The sequence below is a fragment of the Haemaphysalis longicornis genome, unplaced genomic scaffold, assembly GCF_048455015.1.
Source record: "Haemaphysalis longicornis isolate Haplotype H1 unplaced genomic scaffold, Haemaphysalis longicornis Haplotype H1 scaffold_8, whole genome shotgun sequence".
Taxonomy (NCBI): domain Eukaryota; kingdom Metazoa; phylum Arthropoda; class Arachnida; order Ixodida; family Ixodidae; genus Haemaphysalis; species Haemaphysalis longicornis.
The window spans coordinates 191,180,239-191,205,243 of NW_027526445.1; the positions used below are offsets into that span (position 1 = coordinate 191,180,239).

The 25,005-nt window shown below is 48.1% G+C and overlaps 2 protein-coding genes across 6 annotated transcripts in view; one reads left to right on the plus strand and one right to left on the minus strand.

Moving 5' to 3' along the window:
* LOC144149808 (hypoxia-inducible factor 1-alpha-like) overlaps positions 1-11,035 on the plus strand; it is a 235,900-nt gene extending 224,865 nt beyond the window's left edge. For both annotated transcript variants that reach the window (XM_077681457.1, XM_077681456.1), the window contains exons 11-15: positions 668-810; positions 1,955-2,152; positions 3,578-3,828; positions 4,678-4,778; positions 6,345-11,035. In XM_077681457.1, the coding sequence (XP_077537583.1) occupies positions 668-810; positions 1,955-2,152; positions 3,578-3,828; positions 4,678-4,778; positions 6,345-6,521 (870 nt within the window). In that variant the 3' untranslated portion in view covers positions 6,522-11,035. The remainder of the gene's footprint in view (positions 1-667; positions 811-1,954; positions 2,153-3,577; positions 3,829-4,677; positions 4,779-6,344) is intronic.
* Positions 11,036-19,006: 7,971 nt separating this feature from the next.
* On the minus strand, positions 19,007-24,665 carry LOC144149811 (uncharacterized). 4 transcript variants are annotated; one of them, XM_077681462.1, is made up of 2 exons: positions 24,514-24,665; positions 19,007-23,601 (listed from the first exon to the last, which is right to left on the minus strand). In XM_077681462.1, exon 2 carries the CDS (start codon positions 23,529-23,531, stop codon positions 19,548-19,550), a length of 3,984 nt encoding a protein of 1,327 aa, XP_077537588.1. In that variant the 5' UTR covers positions 23,532-23,601; positions 24,514-24,665; the 3' UTR covers positions 19,007-19,547. The 4 variants fall into 4 exon arrangements, with proteins under 4 accessions (XP_077537588.1, XP_077537586.1, XP_077537587.1 ...); XM_077681460.1 differs by lacking the exon at positions 24,514-24,665 and adding an exon at positions 24,364-24,491; XM_077681461.1 differs by lacking the exon at positions 24,514-24,665 and adding an exon at positions 24,269-24,414.
* Between the last annotated feature and the right edge of the window lie 340 nt (positions 24,666-25,005).

Genomic DNA, 25,005 nt, shown 5'->3' on the forward strand with positions numbered 1-25,005 from the left:
CTGGGTACGCACAGGAAATGCTGGGCTTGTACTACCCTCAAGGGAACGGAATCTCACCCCCAGCAAACGCGCATACAAAAATAGTTGGTCCATACTTACAGAGGGGCATTGGCCAAGCAACACCAATCAGTGACAGTCAGTTTACAATTGTTGGTTGGTCGGTCGATACAAACCAACCAGGAATTTGAGTCGGTTCAACGATAATTTCACTTGGTGCTAAAATTTGCAGCTCTCTCGTGTAAGCACCCTTTAAAATCTCTTGGTGCTCACTGCATTTAGGCGATAGCAAGTTGTTTGTGCAGAAGGAAATGGTTGGGTGGAGAAACACGAAAGAGCAACATTTAGGGGTAAAGAGTGGACTGAAGCTAATGCAGGAAGGGAGAGATATAGAGTGGGTGGGGGAAGCTACCAATGTGATGACAATGGTATAGACAATGTGGCCCCTGACTGCTGTCAGCGTTTAACTTATTTTTACAGTGACAAGGACTGTAAAGACGTGATTTCAGACTTCATGTGGCCGTGTGGGTTTTAAGGAATGTGTAGGGGAGCTAGAGCTTCTCGAGCCCTCTAAAGACCTGCTGATCTGTTAGTGAGAAGTGAGTTTGTCTCGTGTTGCTGGAATAGCGGGACTATAACCTTTTCTCCTCTCCTCTCTTGGTGTCCTCAGGACGACGACTTCGACATGCGGGCGCCGTACATCTCGATGAATGGCGACGACTTCCCGCTGCTCAGTCCGCCGGACTCTGTCATGTGGGGTCCCCAGGACTCTCCTCCAGGGAGCTCGTCCAGTCGGAGCTCGCTCTGCAACAGGCAAGTGGCTCACCGCAGTGGCAGACTTGGAGTAGTAACGTCACAGTTAAACCTGGATGTAACCAGCCTCTACGTAATCTATTCCTGCATTGGACAAAGCGTTAAGTGCAGAGCACGTTACGGGCTCGCCTTGTGGTCGTAGCTCACTGTAACGGTCGATGTCAAACGACTGCCGGAATCGGACGGTGCTGCGAGATAGAGGACTCAAGTAGAGCCTGGCGTTCCATCGTAGGGTGACCCGCAGAAGCTTCGAAAACCAAGCAGTTTAAATAGCCATGACCGCTCGAAACTCGTGAACCGCTGGGGCTTCTCATACATTTCCCCATTGTTTAGCGCAAAAAAAACTGCCAATACAGTTGATGCAAAATATATGTAATAAACCGGCAGCACCCGCATTCGTTTAGTTAGGAACGCTCGTTGAGTTGGTTTTTGCGATAGTAAGCGAAAAAAAAGCGGCAGCGCAACGCCGGCACGTGCAAGAGGAAAAGGAAGCACAAAAAGAACAGAACTCCCGCTGGCGCTGTTTCAGGCAGGGGGCGTGCGAGCACTACGAAGGCGGGGAATTTGAATCGCTTTGGGTGGTAGCAGTGAGCGGGTAAGGGCGCCACAGCCCATTATGGCGAATCACTTTCTCTGCACTTCCGTCAGCTTTCACGTTGAGTGGAGTGGCTTTAATTTTTCAATTCCCCATTGCCAGCCCCGTTGAAGGCAATGTGTTTGCGGCCGCTGTGTAATGAAAGCCTTGCGGCAGCTAACCTTGACGTAACAAACTAGCTACTCTGATGAGCCATTGTTTTTGTACTTTTTCTAAAAAATCGCCTGGAGAAATGCACTAATTTGGCAAATTTCGCCCACACTGCAGGCTACAGTGCGTTTCTACGTGTGTGTGGTGTTGGTTAGCTGCGAGGCCTGCTTGTCGGCATGTCGTCACACTTTGACGCTAGATTGAAGTGCTGTTCAGAATGAAAAGGAGGAGTGTGTTGTCCTGCTTGTGGTGTTTGAAATGCCACTGTCCTGTGATCCCACCCCTTGCAATGCCTCAGGCATAGTCACACCACTCGAGAGGGTTTCTCAGCATCCGCGCAAGGGGTGTTGTGCCTCCTGTCTTAAGAAGTGCCGTCTCCTTGCCCTCTCCCCCCCACAGCCCGACCCTGTTCCCGTCGTCTCCGCGGGCGTCCTTAGGCTCCCTGGGGCCGAACCCCAAGTCGAGCCTGGCCGCGCTTCTTGTGGCCAAGCTGCCGCCCCCCGCCGCGAGGTCGCGGGAGTGGACCAAGCACAGGGCACGCACCAACCACCCGAGGTCACCGGGGGTCACCACACCCTCGAGACAAGACCTGGCCAGGTAGGGTGACCACACTGATTTCCTCATATGGAACGCGGCACAGTGGCTTAGCACAGGTCTTGTGCCATAACGCCTGTTGCACCCTTACACGTCTGCTAGAGCAGGGCATGCTAGTACAGCTGACCGTGACTGGCAAGCTGTGATGCAAGCTCTTGAAACAAGCTTCGCAGGCTTCAGCAGTTGGTTTTGACTTTTGCATTGTGTGGCAGTTTGTGGTAGATTCCCTCAATGCCGAGGAAGCAAATGGCTAAAAGTACGAAAAGGTCTGTTATAGACAAGCGTGCTGACCTCTGTGCAGTTCTGTAAAATGGGCAGTAGGCTTAACATGAAACGGGAACATGAAATCGCAGAAGTATGGAAGGGGTGGGAAAATTTGCTCTAGCCAAAGGCTTAAGCACTGAGATCTCAGACCATGATCATTGTGGAGTGTTGGGCCTGCCAACTAAGCTTGTTGGAGGAGGCTATAAACAACTAATCATCAATAACGCATACTGTGGGCACCTTCTAGCGCACGTACGTGGCTGCTCTAGCTGGTTATTTGTTATGTGCAGCTACTAGTGAAACTGCATTTGAATATCCATTAGCAGCAGTCTAGGTTTAAAGTTTCTAGTTCAAATTTATTGATAGCTTGCAAACAAACACCAACAACAGTGCACAGACCTGCTCCCCACTCAGCTGTTTGCAGCGGAGGCATGCCTTAGAAGTTCGCAAGGATGTGATATCCAGTGAGGCACTAAGGGGAGGGGCTGACAGTACAGTCGAACCTCGTTTTAATGAAGCAGTATCAGGAAAGTAATTTAGTTCATTATATCTGATATTCATTGGAACAGTAGAGCTAAAAATAGGTTCAAGCCAACCGGTAATCTGGCTCCCGCCAAAATTCTTGGCTCAAAAACGCATTATTTTAATCTTCGAACCTACCATGAACAAGGTCACTTTTATCTGTCTTCTTGCAGCATTTCAAGCTCAGTGAAGCAGAAACTGAAACGGGGAATTACAACGAACAAAGTTCATTCGAGAAAACAGGCCTGTCTGTTCCTATTTTTTCGTGGAAGGATGTGATGTCTGGCTGGTGGCTATTCACAGCACTGAGCAGGATGAAGTTTTCCAAACTGTCCACGAACAAAGGGGCCTTTTCTACTTCTGCAGTTTCGAACACCGGGAGTTTTCCAAGTAGCTTCTCAGCCTACCGGTCAAATATTTCTTTGTTACATCCAATAGTGCGCGTGGCTCTCACTTTCACTTTCGTTATGAAAGAATAAGTGGCATTCAAATGAAGCGTGACCAACCAAAGCCCGTATTTAGTTTGCTATAGCCAATAATTCGCTATATTAGGGTTTGTTATAACGAGGTTCTACTGTGTAAGCGTTCACCCGCAACTAGAGAGATGTAGGAAGCCGTTTTGTAATCCCTGCCCCTTTGCAGGTCAGCGCGGTTGGCACAACACCCGCAGCAGCAGCAGCAGCAGACGATAATGACGTCCACGCGGAGCCACTCGGCCCGCGGCCTCTCCCAGGACTTGCGGCTGCAGGGCTACGTGACGGCCGCGCTGGAGCAGAAAATGGGCATGCCGTCACCTCCGGATCCACCGCCCAAGCGCGGATCGACGGAGCGGGCCCTGGGGGCTGGGCAGCTGGCCAGCCCCAAGAGGATGCGGGTCGAACACCTGCGAGGAGGCAAGTGCTTTTCCCACCTTCCCCTCCCAAGACTCCCCTTCCGTATGTGTCCGTATCCGTCTTCGTGTGCTCCTACTAATAGCAGTACCCCTCCTGTGTCTATCAGTAAGCCCCTAGTGACAACCCTTCCGTATCTGTCCGTATCCGCCATCATATGCCCTTACTCTGTATTCTCGTAGCAATACCCCTCCCGTATCTGTCTGTATGCCAAGTATTCAATCCTCTAGTGACAACTCTTCCGTATCTGTCCGTACCGTATTTTCGCACGCATAACCCACACCAAAAATGCGGAAATTTCAGCGGCAAACTAGGGGTACGAATGATATGCGAGGTTTTTCCTTTAGCAAGGCTTCATGGCAATTCGCATTGTGCCGTGAAGCTCCTACGCAGTAACACTGACTAAGCCTTCCATGGCAGTGACTGCGCAAAACATACAAGGACAAGGAAGAAAAAACAAAGACGGGTGCACCCTAATAACTGAGCTTTATTAGTGAATTGCGACTTTCGCCTTGCAGTCAGTGTATTCTACTTGCTAAGTATATGCTTTTTCTGTCTTCGTAGTATGTCATGTGTCGCTTAAGCAGTAGCTCTGGTGCAGCCTTTCCTGTACCAAATGTGCGGGCAATACGCGAGGATTTTTTTTCTTTTTCGGCAGGCTGAAAGTGGGGGTGCGGGTTATATGCAGGGGCGAGTTTCACGCGCGAAAATACGGTATCCGTCTTCGTATGCTTTAGCTACATATTCTCCTCGTAGCAATACCCCTCCCGTATCTATCTGTATCCACCTTCGTGTCCGCCATTTCCTCCTAACCCCGAACTGTTCCCCGTCCTCCCTCTTGCGCCGCTGCAGGTGTGCAGCTGCAAAACAAAGACAGCGTGCTGCTGAACTTGCTGGTGAACGGAGAAGATGCCTGCCACGGATACCTGTGCCAAACCTTGCGCTATGACAAGGTCAGTAGGCACCACGCACACCGCTGCTTTGCTTGGACATAGTGCATGCTGGCCGAGAATGAGCAGCTTGCATTTTGTGTGCGAGGATTTGTTAATGTTCTCGGTCTTACCGCCACGTTGAGTTTACCGTACTCGATGCCGAAAGCCTCCTAAATACCGTATTTTCCGGTGTATAAGTCGCGTTTTTTTTTAATGAAATTTCGTTCGTGCGCCTTATCTATCGGTGTGGCTTACGTATGGAATAAATCCGGTACGTGGCAGCTGGGCATTGTCCACGCTCGAAAAGGTGCCTGTGTGCTGCGTGATGTCAGTGCAAGTTAAGAGACACAGCTCTATGGTCTAAATGAAGTATTTGTTAGCGAGTCGAGGAAGAAGGCTTCGATGGTTTTGCCTGAACGCCTTCTGTAAGTACATGCCATCTGTTTGTATCAATAAACCACTTTTGAAAAGATAAGTTAGTTCTGTCTAGACTTTGGACGGTAGATGCACGTGTCTAGCACTGCTTACCGGAAGATGCCCGCAGAGGCGGCGACCGTCGCAACCATGTACTTTCGTTGCACTTTCAAATGAACTTATCCTCTATGATTTTACCTGATTAACAAGTGCAGTTTGTACACCGGTGCATCTGATACACCCGTGCGACTTACATACATTTTTTCGGAAAAACTGTCGTTTTGAGGTGGGTGCGACTTGTACAAAGTGCAACTTATAGACCGGAAAATACGGCAAGCCAAACGCACTTTCTTGGTGGTGATGTGGACGGTAATTCATTGCTGAGTGTTTCATTGTTAGGCAAGTTATGCTGTGGGAAACCTGTTGGAGATGTAGCCAGTTCATGTAGAGCAGTTTGTGAATATGGATAGGACGCAGCAGGAACACAAGTAGCAGAACTTGTTGGTTGGTCCATCACTCAGGGAAAAAAGGTACGGTGCTAAGTAGACTTAGGCGAAGTGAGGTACAGATACCAAATTCCTAATGGTTATGCACTCAAGGGAAAGCACTCTGTTTTATGCGTAAAAGGCAAGTACAAAGTATTCGAAGTAAAATTAAATTAACGAGTTTGAAAGGTGCGCTAACAACTGCTTGTAAGCAAATGGTCGTCGTACTAGATAGACACAACAGGGTAACTGATCAATGTTTGCATTACAGATGCAAGCCAACCTGGCTAGCCTGGCACCTGTTGGCGGAAAGTTAGTCGTAGTCGAGTGCTTGTGGCTGGAAGTTATAAAAAGAAAAACCATGGAGGCATACCTAAACATTACCTAATTTAATGCTTCCTCATTTGAAATAAAAGCAAGCTTAATTTTATTAGGTTGTTTTATTAAGAGATAAGCAAAGTTCAGTTTTTGTCCTCCCCTAGTTTCCGCATCAATAAACTTGCCCCTAAGCTTCCATGAAGCAGGGGGGGGCCCACACCGTTTGTATTCTGAAGTGGAGTTTTGCGACTGGTGTATACAGCAGAGCACGTTCAATGTTTGCTAGCACAATGAATTCTTTAGTTAGCAGCCAACGTGCCCAGCCTTCTGCTTTAGGCCTAACGTCCTCCCCCCTCTCCGTGCATCGCAGAGGTGCCTGCCATCATCGTCTCCGCGCCCCGCTCCTCTGCTCCTGGACGTGCCCATTCCCACGCTGCAGGACTTGAGCCAGCTGGATGCCGAGGTCAATGCCCCCATCCACCAACTGCTCACCGGCGAGGACCTCCTGAGCGCCCTCGACCAGTCCATGCCCCCGGCGCTCGTCTAGGCCGCAGGGCCCTCTCCCCTCCCCTCTCCCTCCTCTCTCCCCTTCTCCCCCGCCGTCTTCCTCTCTTCAGCCGCCGTCGTCATCTCACAGGCAAAAAAAGATCGAGGTTCTCTTGCATTGGGAAGGATAGGCAACAACTCCCCCCCCACCTCTCACCACATTCCGAGAAATTGAGGCGTCGTCGAAAATCTGGCAGTTGTGAGGCGATGAAATCCCTCCCCCCTCATCTCTCTCTCTCCCCCTTCCCTGCGAGAACAGCACGCTGTCTCTCCTCCTGCGCCACTTCACTCCCTCCAACCGTGATCTTGAAACGCGTATGCCTCGCTCTTTGCAGTCGACGCAGAAGCCGGCATGACCTCCGGTTTGTTGCTGCTGTTGTTGTTGTTGTTGTTGTTGAGAGGACTGCCTGGTCTGGCCAGGCACTGCTGACGCGCGATGCTTGTGTCCGCGTATAAGGCCAGCTCCTTCAGCACTACCAGTCTGAGCGGTTCGCAATGGCCGCTTGAGCTTGCACGGCCTCAACCTGCTGCTTCTTGCCACACTTGCGAGAGAGAGAGGGAGACACGTGGCTTCTCCCTTGGTCATTTACGGCGACTGTAGGCTACGGGGAAGCAGCTCGTGTCTTCTTTCCTGAAGCGACAAACGTTCTACTGCCATACACTTTTTTTTCTGTCTTTCTTTTCCTCGCCACTGCCTCCGCGCATCTGACAAGTGCACCTCATTCGCGGATGGTTCTCGGGGACATTGTTACGGCCCGTATACGCCTCGGGACAAAGGATCAAAGAGAGAGCTTTGGCACGTGAACACCCCCTTCTCGCTTTAATTCAAACTTCACGCACGGTCGTCTTTTTCGTCTCATTTTCTTTTTTTCATTTTGGCCCTCCGTCAAACTCCCCTCTTTCCGGATAACCGCATTTTTTCTTGGTGAGGGTGCTACTACTGTCATCTTGTCCACTAACTCCTGCATCGTTTCTTCCCTTTCTCTTTGTTCCATGTCTGGTTTTGTTTAGTGTTGTCGTCCTCGATCGAGTTTAGGGCCTAAAACAACCTTCCAAGTTGTATGCGGCGTGGCGCCACCGCACGTTTTTTAACGTGCGCAAGTGCTGACCTGTACATAGCTTCGTTTTTCTCTCCTTTCCCAAATTTTTTTTGTGTGCCACATGTATCACTTCATCCTAGAGTACAAATCTCACAAGGTCTTTACATGTGCACATGTGTAAAAGGAGCGCCGATTAAAGTGGTTCTCTCGCGTTTAGTGCAGACGACGAAAAGGCTTCGCTGCCTGAAATAACGGTGGCAGCAACTGTGTTCCGTGTCGCGCATGCCGTTCTACCAGCTTGTGGACTTGTCACGAATATGTCACTCTCCGCACAGGTCGTCGCGCGGCGTAGTTTAGGATTCCGCACCGAAGGGCAGTTAATGTAGGTGCTGGAAGGGGGAAAAAAAACTTGGACGACCTTGCTTCAGGCATGGTTGCGTGTAGTGGACTCAAAGGCTAGCTTGGGCGTAGGTGCAACAAAAAAAATTTATAGCAACTTGTGATTTTTTTTTTCTCACTTTTCTGGCGTTGATAAGTCCTGCTTTGCATTGAAGGAACATAGGTGCCATGTTTTTTTGTTTTCTTGTACAGGTGAAACTATGATGGTGCAATGAACGCAAGGGTTAAAGCAGCAAAATGGATGAACGTGCATATGCATTGCTGTTGAAATGTCACATTGAGTGTTATTGCATCTTTAGAATATCCCCTTAGCTTGATTTTCAGCGTCCACGTTCTATTATTGAACTGGCCTTGCAATTTGGGCTGTGTTGCACCTTGCAATCGATCGACCTTCTAAATTTTTCTGTGGTTGCAACAGTTTCGTACCGTTGACCAATGCAGTGTGTTTGCGATCTTGGCAGTAGAGATTAAAATTTGTTAGATCAGTGTTCTTTATAATAAAAAAAATGTCATGGCCAACTCTTGTGCTACAGAGTATTACTGTTCATCCAGGAAACAAAAACAATTACATGATACAAAGTATTTCTCTTGTTATGCAGTCAGTCAGAACACGTAGTAAAGCTGAGTTAGTTTTTCTTTTTCTTATTATTGTTGTTGTTGTTATGAATAGGTGGCATATGTTTCCTCCATTTCTCAAAAACACAACAGCAGTGAAACGTGTACCGTATTTACCAGGCTGCAACATGCCCCCTTCCCCTCATTTCAATGACCGGAAGTTGGCATTTCATAAATTCCTGGTCACAAAAATTGGAAAGAATTTTGTAAGTTGGAGAAAGAAGTTGTAATTTGCAATTGCACTATGCATTGTTGCTGAAATGGATTCATTTTTGTTCCAATGCCATGGGCTACTTTTAGAAAAACTTTCACTGTTAGAAGGGCGTGTGTTAAAACAGTGTAAATGCGGTAGCGGGATGCACTTGGAACTCCAATCCGACAGTGTTAGCTGCTTTGCTTCCCCCCTTCCCCCCCCCCCCTTTTTTTCCAACACCCAGTCTGTACACATCACAAACACAGGAAAAAAAAAAAACTAGTTAAGCTTTTGCAATTGTGCAATTCAGGCTTGCGAATTGGCAAAGCGACCACAGACCAAATTCGTAGTCCTTACGTGAAATGCGCATTAAAAACTGATAAATCGTTTTGCTCCAGCGCGACAAAAACTGGGGAAAGGAAAAAGGTGGGGTGAATTCATGTAGCGGCGATACCACCAAGTATTTACTAATTAGCTTTCTGCCACACACCACACAGCTTCGAAGCTAGCCGTGAGTCGCTCCCTAGGGACTTTGCGGTAGTCGCCTTGTTAGGGGGGCTCCCATCTTCAATCACAGCCGCGAATTTCTCCGACGAATTCCAAGAACTGCGTCTTCTGTTGAGCACGCTCATCCAAAGTGCCTGGTCTTCATGCGAACGAATCGCGCACCAAGAAAAACAAACGTCCAAGGCTTGCACGACACTCTAACCCCCACTATTTTCCTCTCGCTACACATGATGCATACCGGCTGTCTTCTACTACTACTGCCAAATTGAAACTACTGGACGCGACCACAGGATTGGTTATTTTGATTTGAGAGCATATTTTCTGTTCTTTTGTGAGCGAAGACACCAACATAGACTTGGCGGCTTCCACGTACACGTTACTCGGTGGCGAGCCAAACACGACTGTTGGAACTTTCCTTTAAAAGCTGCCAAAGAAAGGTTGGAAAATTGGGTAGAGAGGGAGGGCATTTCATTATTACACTTCATTTTTCACTCCTCAAAAGCAAGTTTTTGTTGACGCAGAGGCTGCATTTAGTGTAAGCGCCTAAGCACGGGGTTCGCTAACCGGTTTCGGTTGCTAGGCGAAGTCGAGGATTTGTCTCGTTGCAATGATAAGCCACTAGGCGACAAGGTTACGCAACAGTTGCAAAGCTAGTACGGCTCTGCAGATAGTTGACAGAAAAGTGTACTACACTTGTCTGAAGATCTGGATTGTTCTTGGCCAGGCATGGGAGTTGTTCATAGGAAGAGAATCTGGGCTTGCTTCAATTTTTTTTGCCCCCCTTCTTTTTTGTACTGTTTTGACGCTGTTCTGTAAATAGTCACATCCTTGTATTGTTAATTTTCCCACCCCGAACTGCTGTACTCACTGTTTTCATCCGAAGAAAAAAAAAACGGAACGTTGTTAGCTGCCATGGTTGTATGGCGGAACCTTGTTGTTGACATTTTGTGTGGCCTATTTCCTTTTGTGTATCAGGTCTGCCAGTTTATTCACTTAGTGATTTGTTGTACGGGCCGTTTTTAGGGTGCTCGCTTCTTACTTTTCATCCTGAATGCTTTTTGCCTATCCTGAAAACGAGTTCAAGAGAAAAAAAAAAGAATTTAGAATTGTACATCGAATGCCCGCCCATCTGTCTAGTAAGAGAGTAGCGAGCCTTTTGTTGGCTAGCAGAGATATATACATATATAAATATATAGACATGTGCATATTCCTGACAATTTCCACATCTCAGTGTATTGACGTAGGTCTTTTTTTTCCCCCCCGTTTTTACCTACCTCGTACACATAGACACCGTAAGCGGTTCTTGTATTTTGTTTTTTCTCGAGCATTGTTTATATTGGAGGTTACTGGATTTGGCTGTTTCAGAGAGTGACCTGTTTACTTTTGTCCACGAGAGTAACCTTCCCGACCCGACGCGATTGTTTTGACTTTCCCCAGTGTGTTGCATTTCATTTGTTTGTTACACTTTTCTTTCCGCTCTGAGCTTGAACTGACGACACTGCAACAAAACAGCTTGCTTTAACGGAATGGACTACAGAACGACGTGGCAGTAAGCGTTTGTTCCCTCATCATCAACCAGAGATGTCGCGAACGGTATTTTTGTCAGGCCGAAACTTAACACACGGGAAAAAAAAAAAGCAAAGTTGTTGCATATTGTTGATTGTATGAATTACCCACGCATCAATACTCTCGCATTACACAAGCTGTTGTAAAGTACAATGTAGTTACAATGGAGAATAAAAGTATCTTTTTCATTTAGTACTCGGCCTGGTGCTTCTTTCAGAAGTCTTTCCTTGTTTGACTGTGACCGCAAATGCATGCGTGTGGATTCCAGTCAGTTGTGTCCTTGCTTGTACGACAAAAAAACAACTGGGTCGGAACAGATGCCTCTTAAGATGCCAAACTACGCAACCAACGGACATTCCTTGTGTGGTACTTCGTTAGGTTTTGGCTAAAGCCTTGGAAACATCCCAGGGATGTTCGATAGCCGTACGTCTGTCGATCATCCTAGGTTATACTCCAGTGGACGTCTATTAGATGTCTTGTACGCTCCCACGTACTTTACTCGCCTCCACAGTGTTTTGTGGGCGGAAAAAAAGGAGTGTTAAAACTAAAATAAGACATCACCTGGTAAAATAACTGCTTTATTTTCTAGTTTCCCAGCACCCCGCAAATCGAAGCACCTTCGCTGGCAGTTTGGGGGGGGGGGAAGGTTTCGGAAAAAAATTTTTAATGCAGGTGGTCATCACATCTAAGCAACCACTCCTCACTTGCAGTGCTGCGGGTTTGAAAAATGAAAGGGGTGCTTAGAATCGAGAAAATACAGCATTCGCGGGCTATCCAAACTCTATGCTTGTACAATATGCTTAAGCATTCAGGAGCATGAACTGCTTTTCCCATGGACATTGAACATTTATAGCAACACGCATAACTACGGGACGAGGCCTGGAAGTGCATTAGCAGAGCGCAATGAACGGTTGAAGTTTGTCATGCTTTAAATGCAGGGCTCGTTGGCTTTATGCTCGTTTAGAACAGGATTTTCAATGGTGAATGAGATTTTGTTGAACTGTAATATTTCAGCAGTATCTTCGCACAGCAGACATTCCTTAAACATCAACTGATCAATATCCGTTTCACATTCACTGGTGGACGTCTACCGTGTTTCTGTAGCAATATATCTAATGCCATACTACCAAGGAATGCCCCATCGTGGCATCGAATGATTGGCTTGTTGCATCATAATACGGTAAGCCTTGTAATGCGATTAATATTGCACGCTCTACCCTTTGCACACAGGCGTGCCAACCATAAGAGTTCGGGCAGATGAAACAATAGAGGGCCACACTAATTTTTAGTGAGGTAAATGACAAAGGCCAAACCCTTGCGATGCAAAGACGGTCTCAATGGAAAAGTGGAAGAGCAAAAATTTGGATTAATTTACGTAAGTAACAGCAATAGCTCCAGTGAATCTTCAAAAGCAGACAATGTACTTAGCATAACTGTTGTTATTTAGGTTATTCCATCTCACAATTGTCCTGGGAAAAAAGGAATATTTGAAACAATTGGTTTGTTGCAATAGTGGTGCTATAGTTCTCATAGTTCTCGATTAGGGGGGGGGGGGGGGGGGGGGAGGCAAAGTCTTACCGCAGGCCCCCTAGCTGTGGGTTCAAGCAACGTCGTTTAGATGCATACAGTTCAAATGCTAGCTTTTTAAATGCGTTAGAAGTTATAAAGTTAATATTGTCTATTCTGAAACTCTTTCTGCGGCTGTTTTTCTCGTTGCTATGCACTATTTACGAGGAAAAGTAGAAAGGACATGCTCTGCAGTAGATGCAAAAATGAAAATTAAGTGTTTCTCACAATGGCCTGCTTTTGGTCCCCGCCTTTCCGGGGCTGAAAGTAAAGAGTCTTTGGAAGGTGACATGAGGGTTCTTTGGCTGCCCTTATCGTGAGAGCACACGTGTGGGTTAACCCTATGGTTCCATTGAGGAAAGCTATGGGCACAACTTTGGTGCCCCCCCTAAGATGATTCATGGTCATGTGATAGGGATATGGTCAGTGCCATGTGTATCTGGAACAACGCTATGTTCAACTGGAGAGAACAGAGCAAGGTCAACAGCACAGTACCTGTTAGTTTGTAGGTTTATTCGCTGACATGGCCCCATTCCTTTAGCAACTAAAGCTACACCTCCAGAAGATTGACTGCAGTCGACTCAGTGTTTTCTAAAAACCATGTATTGTCTAAGGGAGTTCGTTTGTTGGGTGTTCACATGTATTTCCTGAAAACATAACAGGTTGGGCTGGTAACGTGTGAAGATTTCATTGTTGTCCAAGTTCTCAATCGGGCCTCCACAGTTCCACTAGAAAATGTTTTGCTGCATATTTTAGGTTTAAAAGGAAATGAGCAATCCAGGTATACAAGCATGTGCCAATTTTTTGCGTTTAACACGCTTATTCTTGGAGCTGATTTTTTTTTTTGCATGGTCAGCAGTTAGGTGTCATTTTCGGATACCACCGGCAGCAGTGGGTCCACATCACCTCATCAGGGCTCTTTGGGGTTGGCGACACGAATCGGGCTCCTTGGGGTAAATGCCTCAGGGAAGGCTGTTTGCACAGCAACTTTACGGGAGGTCAGCATCACTGTGCTGGGTCGCCACTGAGACCCGTAGTCACTGAGCTGCACCTTTAAGAAAACATAGCGAACTTTCTTCACGCTTCTTGGCAAGTGATGTTGCACAACTTGGAGGTTGCTTATTTACGATTGGGAGTAGGCTGGGTGGCAATGTTCAAAGTCGGTGCACTTAAGTTAATTAATTTGGCAGTTTTCGGTGGGATGGTCATGTGCTGCACACCTGGCACACGCTATAGTCGTTCGTGGCAGGCACCGGTACTGTGCCCATAGCATATGCGTGGGTTTTGGATATATGGCCGTAAGTTACATCAAAGCAATCTGACAAGCTAGTTGGTCTGACATGATGCAAATAAAAGCGCGCAAAAAGGACAGGACAAACAGAAAGAAGACACACCACACAGTGTGCAGACTAGCAGGCTGAGTTGTCGGCTTCAAAATCAATGACGAACGTCTTTCCATGTGCGCCACCTAAACAATTTGTTTGTCTCGACCTTCATTATCAGGACGTTACCCAGACGCCTTCCTTGCGTGGGCGCCCGTGCTCGACTCGCGAAAATCTTGGCTGTTGGAATATCGGGCAGCGCGCTGATGCTCGCGTAAATTGAATGCTACAACAACAGGCCGTGATGAGCATGGCATCATTCACAATTGAAATGCGCCCGAAACCACCAGAATGTAGACAACGGCGCTGCCGCTTTCATCATATCATCATCACATTTTACTTCCTTACAGACCCTACAAGGGGGTACTACATAAGTGGTGGATATACAGAGTATAAAGAACGTTTGCCACATAAGTCGTTGATACACAAGATATGAAGATCATTTGCTACATAATGGGCGGGTATACCTACAAGGTGTAAAAACATTGCTACATTGGGGTGGATATAATGGGTATAAGAACATTGCCACAAGGTCTCACTGACAGAGATGACTGGTTACATTTTTGATGAAAGTTGGTGGGCAGGTGATTGTGGCGACATGGTTTGGGAGGTCGTTCCAGTCAGGGGTTTATCCAGAATTACGATTTTGGGGGGGTGTCGAAACCCTCCTGGGGGAGGGGGGGGGTGTATAAATACCTGGGCATGGTGCTTTTTGTTGTGGAAGCTTTATGGCGGGGGGGTGTCGAAATCCTTCTGGGGGGGTGTTAGGGGGGTGTTGGGGGGGGTGTATAAATCCCTGGTTCCAGTCCTTCACAGCATGGGGAAAGAAGGACGCGGAGAAGGTAGCAGTTCTAGCGCAGTAACGGGTAACTGTTGCTGGTGCGGTGCGAAATGTACGTCAGGGGGGATGATGTATGGAGGGGCAAATGAAACAGCTTGTGAAACAGGAAAACCGTGGCTATGGAAAGGGAAAGTGGCTGTAATCCAGATTGGGCTTTTATTAAGGATGAAACACTAATGTCAAAAGAATACCACGAATGTATGAATCGGGCTGAGCGATTTTGAATTGAATCAAGGTCATTGATTAGGTAATTTTGAAGCGGACTCCATATAGCTGAGGCGTATTCCAGTTTTGGCCTGATGAGGGACGTGTATGCCAGCAGTTTTACGTGTTACTTATTTCTGCTTATTTCAGGTAGACGCATGCACAGGTTAGAATAAAGACAAGGCCGTTTGAGCAGTGTTGTACACATTACTCAGGAGTAGCAAGGTATGTGTGTTTTTTTTTTGTCAGCTACAACTTTCATTCCATCGACTCATTCCATCGACACAAATTCATTCCATAGACTCCAGCATGACCAACATTAGGTACAGTCACGCACTGCCTGCTCCTTCACCAAACACGCGGTTGTCACGGCTCACTGCTATCACAGAACAGGGTCGATTTCGGCTATGTTGTAGCTCGTAGACATGTTAATCAGGGTGTCGAACCGGAACTGGAACTGAACCGAAAACCGGAACCGAACCCAAATTTTTGCCCGGAACCGGAACTGAACCAGAACTGTATTTTTTCTGCCATCTTGGAACTGAACCCGAACCGGAATGAATTGAAAGAACCGTTCCCAACCGGTTCTGGGGCTTCAATACTGTAATTTCTAGTTTTCTATTATGGTGCCCTGTAATTTGTAGTTTTCTATTACGGTGTCTGAATATATTCTTACCACTTGCCGGACAGCACCACGAAATATTTTGCATAGCCTGCAGCTCCCAAGGCCCATCAGGTTCTCTTCTCAATATTACCCTCAATTTAATGTAAAGTTGCCTGTATCTACTATCAGGATCACGTTAGGTACTGCCCACCTCCCCCATTTATCTTTTGCATTTAAAATAAATTAAATTAAGACATATAGTCCAAAGCAACATATCATAGAATATTTTTCATGGTTTCTATCTGCATGGTGTTTAATACTGTGTAAAATTTTCAAAGTGTTTTTAATTAGAATGCTTCCCTGCCCCTTGTGAAGGTCTTCAGGAACACCATCAACGAAAAATTCATATCTTCCACTTATTTTATTTTGAATGGGCAGTTATATACAAGCAGCAGCGAGAAACCAACACCCCCAGTTCTCTACGTCACCGGCACTTTTTCTTGTACAGTGCTGTTGTGTCCCTTGGATACTGCTCCAAGAGAAAATGAGAATTTAAAAAAAAATGGGGCCTTCTCGTTTCCACTTTTAAAGTAGATGCGACAGCATTTTCACGCTATCTTGAATCTGCTCAGCCCTAAAATTAAAGGGTGCATGGATTAAAGTTGATTAATGTGGACTAGCGGGTAGACTGGGATGGATTAGTGAGATGAGTGGATGAGCGAATGTGAATTAGTGGGACTGTGTTTATTAGATTAGAAGAATTACCGGGTCAGTTAAGGGGATTAGAGGGTTGGACCAACCATGATATCTCTGGGGTCCTTGGCATTTGGAAATTTTACACCGTTCACCTTCTGGACCAATCAGGAACTTTAGTTACGCACAAAATAGCCGGAAAGTTATGTGACAACCACCTGAATGCTATAAAATGTCTTTCTTTAGGCATGTATTGCATTGTTATGTTGTTTCTAGCGTAAGATTGACATCTCACTCTGAAGTGAATGACTAATTGTTGAATGCATATTTTATATATATTTAAGGGTTTTTAAAATATCTATACTGTATATATATATATATATATAGTGCAAGGATAAAAGTTTCTTGGACACCGGCAAATATCAAGAAACAGAAAGACACACGTCGAAAGAGGAATGGTATAACGTTTCGGCCGAGGGACCGGCCTTCGTCAGAATAACAGTGGCGGTCGTTGTCACGAATCATAAAAGGCGTCTGTTGCAAGGTCACGTGAGGGCAGAAACGATCAAAATCAAGTAAGATAATAAAAAAATAAAAAATAAAAATTTATGTGCGGCGCTCCGTTTGATAAAAACAACATAATGGTGGGTCTGACCCGTGCAGTATAAAAAGCCAGCAATGACAAGCACAAATACGCAGAAAAAATGAGGGCATGATGAACAGTCAGTAGCACAGAATGCCGTCACTAATGCAAGCAACTTAGCTTTCCTGCACTTTCATTTAGGCCACGTGCAATAGTATTGAATTTAAAGATCAGAAATGACTCGCGAACTTCCCTATCATGATGGGTTCGAAAGCCAGACTCGAGTATCGTGGCTTTTATATGGTCAAATGAGTGGCCCGTGACGTTGGCATGCTTTGACATTGGAAGGTGAGGGAGTGTTGATATGTGGGCCTTGTGGTTGTTGAACCTTTTCCTGAAGGGTGTTTGGGTTTCGCCAACGTACTGCATATTGCAAATATCGCACTGAAGGAGATAAACCGCGTTGCTCGTGTCGCAAGAATAATTCCCAGTTATCTTCATGCTGAAATTTGACGCAGTGCTGCTAGCTCATATTGTGGTTGTCATTTGGCTGCAGACCTTGCAGCGCAGTTTGTTGCATGGGCGGCATCCAGTAGGCGCTTTAGATTTGCTTTTAGAGAGAGAAAACTTTAATGAACCCTGAAGAGGTTAGCCCCACAAACGGCGGGGCTTGCTACTTCAGATGGGGGTGAACATAGTGAGGTGAAAAAAAAAAAGAGGGGAAGAAGTGCTTGTAGTAGGTCGGTCGTAGGGAACGGCTTGCCAGAAATTCATTTTCAAGTACGCCCATAAAAATGTTTGCGTACGTGGGGCCGATGGGTGTACCCATCGAGGTGCCATTAATTTGGAGGTAATGAACTCCATTAAATTCAAAGTTGTTTAACTCTAGGACCAATCTTAAAAGGGTTCTCAAAGTGGAGCTGTCAATTGATTTATCGCACACCGACTCATTATAGGAGTGGAGTACTGCGCTTATTCCACCTGCATGCGGGATGTTCGTGTATAAAGATGCCACATCTAATGTAACCAGAAGCGAACCAGGGGGTACAGAAAAGTCGACAATATCGGACAGGAAGTGGTTGGTATCCTTAATATAAGATGGAAGACAAGGCGGGATTTGGTTAAGTAGTGAATCTACAAATTGGGAGATAAGTTCAGTAACCGTACCTATGACGGAAACAATAGGCCTACCGGGGTTTCCTGCCTTATGAATTGCCGTAATGGCGTCATTCCAGCGTCCGAAGAACGACAAGACCGGGAAGGAAAGAAAAATATCTTGAGCAAGTTTAGCAGTCATCTGATGGGCACAGAGCTGCAACTTTTGGCTAAAGTACTTTGCAACCTCTTAATCTAGGTACTAGATGTGTCGGATGACTACGTTCTGCAAGCACTCAAGATTTAGAAAAAAGTTGAAAAATGTCTAGCAGGGTCCTTTAAGTTGGCCAAGACAAAACATTGGCACAAAGAAACCTACATTATCACTCCATTTTTATACTGATGTGACAAAGAAACTAAAACCAAGCACAAAAGAGTTAATAGAAAAAACACGCCTTTTTTTTTTCTTAGAACCCACTTGAACCCATTTGAACCGGTTCGAACCAGAATGAGATGGTGCCCCGGAACCGAACCTGAAAGGGTTGAACTTGAATCTAACCCGAAAAAATTCCGGTTCGACACCCTGGTGTTAATGCATAGTAACGAAAGCAAATCCAACCCGTTGAAGAATCCCATTGTCATGCCAAGCCCAAGACAAGCTGTGGTCTTCTGATAACCCCCCCCGACGACATGGATCCCCAGGTGCAGTTTCCTCTCTAGTATACTTACTAAGAAACTCTATGCCTTTATGTGCAGTGGTTATGCCTGTCTGGCTACATGCATCAATTCATCAACGCGTCGCTGGGCCACGCATGTGAAGTGAAGTCACAAGTCTCTTACGAGCGTTGGAGGCACACGACTACACCTTTTCTTTTCCCTACCATGGAGTGATGTCGCGCTGATGTCCATTTGCTGCGTGCCGCTCCGCGTGCTGCTTTTTCAGGGCGATAAATGAGATCAAATTGAAGTACGTTCCACGCGTCACAGGCTACTGATAGTCCAGCCAGGGTATTCTGTTAAGTAAAGGAAGCGAACCGGGTAATATTAACCCTTAAAATTTAAAACTGCTAGCCATGGTTGCTTACAGGGTAAGTACGGGGGTAATGTAATGCGGTGTCGCCGCTCACTGTCACCAAGATTGCTCAAGGTGCCCTGTGCCAGCGACGGCTTGTGAAAAAGGAATGTGCATCAAAACCAATTCCTGATGAGCAACTGTTTATTAACACAAAAGCTCCTCCACCTTGTCAGTTTTTACGTATGATTTGTGCTTTCACAAACCTATGCAAACAAACACGAAAAAACTGCAAGAGTACTGCCAATTACAACAGCAATAGGTGTGTAATGCAGCCTTGCCAATGACGGCTCGGCCATTACTAATGGTGCAAGTCATGACTCATAACGCAATGAATACTGGAATTGGTAAGTTCTTACATAAAATTTGTGCATTAACAAAACAAGCACAAACAAACACAAAAGAAATGCAAGGGGTATATGGGTGCATAAAGTAGCCTTGCCAATAGCTGCACTCTAAAGGGACAACAGTCATGGCATGACTAAATGAACATTAAAACTAAGTGGAAAACAAGGTCTTTTGAATGGGACTGGGTAAGAGGGAGTAGGATAGGGGTGTTCCCCAGGGTTCTGTGCTTCTACCCGTTCTCTTCAACTTGGCCATGGTACGCGTCGATTTGGGGGGGGGAGAAGATGATGATGGCAAGCTGCCGGGACTGTGGAACACGTCACATAAGACAGTGGAGCTGCTTTGCAATATCCTTCAAGCACACCTGAGGATTGACATTGTGCTGCTGGGCGTACACACTGAAAGGCACAGGCTCGTCACAACCGTCCAGTGGGATCACACAGATGTTTCCACTTTTCGTCACTGTAGAGGGCACACTAGACAAGGGAGGCGACCTCGCATCCCCGGAAATGGCTGCGGCTGGCAGTGGCGCGGCAGGAGGTTCCTTGGAACGAAGCACAGTGAACGTGGCTTGTTGTGGTAAGTGCTTCACACTGATGTGCAACTGGGCGTTCGTCCTGTTCATCAGGTTGGTGCCGCACGTGTCACACACGCCGTACACATGGTGTACAACCGCCAGGTGGTGGAACAGCAGCAGCCTTGATGAGAAGTGCTTGAAGCACGCCCTGCATGTGCTTTCGCCTCTGGCCAACCGGGGCGCCGACCGAGGAGACGGGCTGGGCCCGCCAACAACGGCTGGACCCTGGTCTTGCCTCCCAGAGGGGTCTTCTGCAGGAGACCCCAGGAGTCTGGAGACTGCGCTGAAGACGTTCAACCCCGGGGTAGAAAAGACCATGCCGCCCACGTGGAAGATGCTCTCATGCAAATGACGCAGACGTGGCGATGATGCGAGAAAGTTGCACTGTCTGCACTTGAACTGCTGCACTGCCAGTGTGCGGTCGGCAAGTTGCGATAGGTTCCCCCTTGAGGTAGAGTACACAGGCTGTCGTTGGCGCACAACGCTGCCTCGTGCGGTTGGCGTAAGAACATTGCGCTGTTCACCCACATCCATCATCTCGTTCACCCCTCTGGTTCTGATCCCCTCGTTAGTGGTGTCTTCTCGCCTTCTGGTGTCTGTACTCGGCATCCTTCTGGCTACGGGGGCGTGGAAGTCCTTCCGCTTTGGGGCCACCAGTTTGACTGCCTTGCCGGGATGTGTAACCTTGCAGTGCGTGCGAATCTCCATGGAGGTGGGAGCTCTGAAGCTGCACCAGCAGCACGCGTAGGCTCGCGACTTAGCCTTCTGCATGGAGCTCGCCACCACGGGGAAGTTTGGGAGGACTTCAGTGCTGCTTGACACAGGGCTGTGCTGCCTGCTATGCCAAGCAAGGACGTCGTCGCAGTACGAGCTGAACTGACACGTGGTGCACACGTTGCGCTGCTCCATGTGTGCTTTCATGTGAGCGATGAGCTCGGCCGAATTGGACGAGCTGTACGGACAACCCATCCACATGCACTGCCTGCCAGGAGGACTCTCCACAACAGCCCTCAGCTTTGCCGTGGCTTCGTCTATAAAGTCATCAATCTTCACTTCCTTGTTTTCAAATCGAACTTCTTCGATTGAGTACACGTCGGTGACCGCGTGCAGCGTGCGCTGGTGTTCCTCAACATCTTGCTGGCTGGTGAAACACTTTTCGCAGATGGTGCAGTGGTGTGGGAAGTACTGGAGGTGAGCGTAGAGGTGCATTCTCAACTCCTTAGTGCAACGGTGCCTCTCTGCGCACTGCAAACACTGGTACGGCTTCTCCAGAACCGTGCGGCGAGCTTCCTGCGCTGCGACGAAACCCGCCACCCAGGATTCAAAGTCGTCGTGCCTGCGCACCGTGTATGTGGGTCGCCTCTGAGGATGGCCCACACGGAAGTGCTCCTTGAGGCCCTCCCTGCTCACTGTGGAGTAGCCGCAGGCCTCACACTGCATGGGTGCGTACTCAAACTCTTCAAACATGTGCCGCTCCAGTTCATCCTTGTCGCTCGGCGCAACGTCGCAGAAGGGACAGCGCAACGATTCGTCCGTTTCCGTGCTCACGTGCTTTGCCTTCAGCATGAGGTCCAGAATCGCAGAGATTCCGAGGCGGATCTGGTGGGCGATGACGCAGTGTTCCGTGATGTCTTCCAGCGACACCAGCCTGTGGGAGCAGAAAGGACAGGTCTTGACTGACGAGCGGCCTGTCCACACGACCTCTTCGGGCTCACGGCGACTGTACAAGCTCTGTGGCGTCAACACTGGCAGGCCGTCCACATCGGAGCTGGAGTCGGCAGAATCGGGGACGTCCCCCGCACTCAGCTCAAAGCTGCCTTGAAGCTTCCTGACGTACTTCTCAAATTCCGCTGCCTGTCCGCCAGTTCGGAAGGAAATCTCAAGCGGACTGTCTGGGTGGCACTCGCACAGGTGCCGCAACATTTTCTTGTACGACGGCTCCGAATGGTGGCAGACCCCACACTGCACCACGTCCATGTCGTGCTTGACGCAGTGCTGCAACAGCGCCTGCGGGCTGTTCACGCGCTCCTCGCAGTTGTAGCACGAGTAGTTCTTGGTCTTGGGGTGTGCTGCCCTCAAATGCCAGTCAAAGACCTCGGGATTGAAGCTTTTGAAGTCGCAGTTTGTGATGCTGCACCAGTAGTGGGTGAGGCTGACGTGCTGCGTGGGCAGGCCCACCCCGCCGGTGTGCAGGCCCGGGTTCTTGCAGATGTAGAACTCCCGCTTCTGCAGACGGTGCCACCACGCGTGGTGCAGGTAGTTGTGAATCGGCAGCGCAGACCTGTACAGGCAGTGGCTGCACTGGAAGGTGAGGTTCCTGTGGATGCGCTCCATGTGCTGCACCAGCGTTGCAATGGCGTCGAAGGTCTGGCCGCAGTAGATGCACACAAGGTCACCCATCTCCGCCAGTTTGTGCGACGAAAGGTGGCCGGCAAAGTCGGCCGGCAGGTCAGCCGTGAACCTGCACTGGCCAATGACGCACTTGAAAAAACGAATCATGGCAAGAGAACCATCGAGGTCCGGCCTCAACAACCAGTGCGACTTGCCCGTTTTGGAATCACTGGGGTCAGTGTCGTCAGTCGCTCCCGCAACACGACCCACTGGCGATGACAAACCTGCACCCAGGGGCGAGTTACTCGCATTTGGCGCACGAGATTCGCTTTGGCCAGCGACACCTTCTACCAGCCTTGAATCGTTCTCCGCATGAGATTCACGCACTTCCGAGTGCACAGAAAAGTGGCACTTGAGGTCCTTGCGTGCTGCAAACTTTTCTCCGCAGAGATTGCAGCCGTGGCAGAACGGGGTCACATGGGTGGCCACCGAGTGTGCATCGAAGGCCACTCTGTCGACCGGACCAAAGCCACACTTGCACCACACCAGTGCAGCGTCCTCTTTGGCAGTGGCACTTGAGTGTGCAGCATCTCCAGGTTGTCCCAGCACACTTGTTGACGAAATGCTTGGTATGGATATGGGGCTCCTAGCCCTTTCTTTGGGGGCACGGTTTGCGAGCTTGGAACTGAGGAGAGGGGAGGGAGACCAGTTGGCAAAAGCAGTGGGAAGGCGCGATGCTACACTGGCCGCTTGCTTCTGAACAGAACCAACACACCCGGCCAGTGCACTCCCACTCGAATCATGTGGTGAGCGAGCACGGCCTGTTCCGTCTGGAGTTGCAGAACTCTTTTCAGGTGTAGTTCCTGGAGAAGCAGTGGACTCCGCCACAGACTCGCATGTGTTGACTGAAGGGGTGCTTAGCTCTTCACTCACAGCAGTCTGTCCGGAAGACCTGTCGCTCAACACAACGGGCACAGCAGTCTCGTTGGCACACATGTCGCCCAACACCACGGGAACACCAGTATCTCTGGCAGACACGTTGCTCGGAACCACACGAACACCAGTCTCTTTGGCAGGGTTGTCACTTGGCACACTAGGCAACACTGGCAGTGTCCCGTTGTGACTTCCCCTCTGCACATATGCTAGAGAAAGCTTGGACAGCTTTGGCCGTGGGCCACATTTTTCTGCAGAGTCAGTGGAATGTGTCTCGTAACGGCGTTTCGTAGGAGTGGCCAGGTGAATGCGGGCCCCATCTTGGCACGAAACCTTGTCCACAGCCCGGTGGGGGCTTGAGCTGGAATCCCTGGAGGCTTGCTCGGGACTCTCAACTCTCGGAGCTGACAAACATGGAGCGGCGGCGGGGAGGTCCCCACGGCAGAGATCAGCCTCAGACATGATGCAACGGAAGTAGCCAGCAATAAGTGATGCGATGATGCGGCAGTCGATGGCCCAGAATCGGCGCTTCCTAAGGGAAGAAAAACGGTTTTGACGCCCTTGTTATTACCCACAAACTGTTCACGTTCCCGACACTACCGCGAAAGTCGGAATTTTAGTGGGACAGGTTTGTAAAGTCGCGGAACTTCAAAAAAGTGTAAATGTCGTAGGCCCTGAGCGCGAGCTACTTAGGGACTCCTACTGTCTGCATTTTTTTGCCTATTAGCTCCTTCGCTACCACGATGAGGCGCCTACAAGCCCTAGGTGAGCATTTCTAAGTGCATCGGCTGCGACGTGAAGCTACAAACTACCAGTGCTGGTATTGTTAGCTGGCACAACCTATCGCACCAATTTCTAACAATGCACACCACGTACGTGTCGACAGTACAAGCCATCTCCTTCGTCTACGAAGTCAACAGTGAGCAACACACAAACAATACTGCCATGAGTGGCATAAATAAGTTTGTTTCACATGTTACAAGGCCTTACCTCACTGCGAGCTTTGCTACACGTTTGCTGCAATTATCCACGGTGTCGAACCCACTGGCTACGACTCGCTTCGCGGTTACGTTGGCATCGCAAACGTAAACAAATTGCTTCCTATTTTCATTCGTGACATACCGAAGAGCTGCCATTGCATACGAGTTTTACGCCACATAGCAGGCATAAAGCAGCAGGAGCTGCAAAGGTTCACACACGTCAAAGTGAGAGCTCAGTCGTGGTTCACACAGTCGGCTTCAAATGAAAATTGCATAAGATCGCCCGAACGAAGGCGGACTGAGGAGCACAGTACCGTATTGACGGCACGCATCCAATGCGTGAACTGCATGAAGGAAACTGGCGCAGGCCACAATCAGCCTCAAGCCATGCTCAAACCGCCTAAACTGCAACGGAGATCAAACCCAAATAGTGCGCTTTTAGGTTTCCAAGATTAATAGCTTACCAGATGCAAAAGATGGCGCCTATTGTGCATACGATAGCAGCGCCGCAAAGTCACAAAAATAAACTTACTTTATACTTAGCTAAATAATAATAATAAACAAACAACTAATACTTAGGGCTACTGCTTTGCGCATGTATGAGCCGTTCACAAGTGCAAAACACGTCGCGAACAAAAACTGCGTCGTAGACGACAGTGCGCCTCCTAATGCGTCTCTGCAGCATGAGCCTTTACAAAGCCGACTTTTCGGCGTCGCAGTGGAGCAACTGAAGTTGTTTATATGCTTACGCAGTTGGTGACAAACCGGCTGCCACTGGCTTTGTGCACAAAAAGCGGAGCACGCAATACTGTGTCTTAAAAGTTGTTAAATACCCAAAAAAGCTATTTGTACACAAAAATTTACTGAAACTGCAACAAATATTTACAATTTTAAAAAAAGTGGCGTGACGTCACAATGACGTTGACATCACTTTTGGCGCAAGCAGCGCAAGCGCG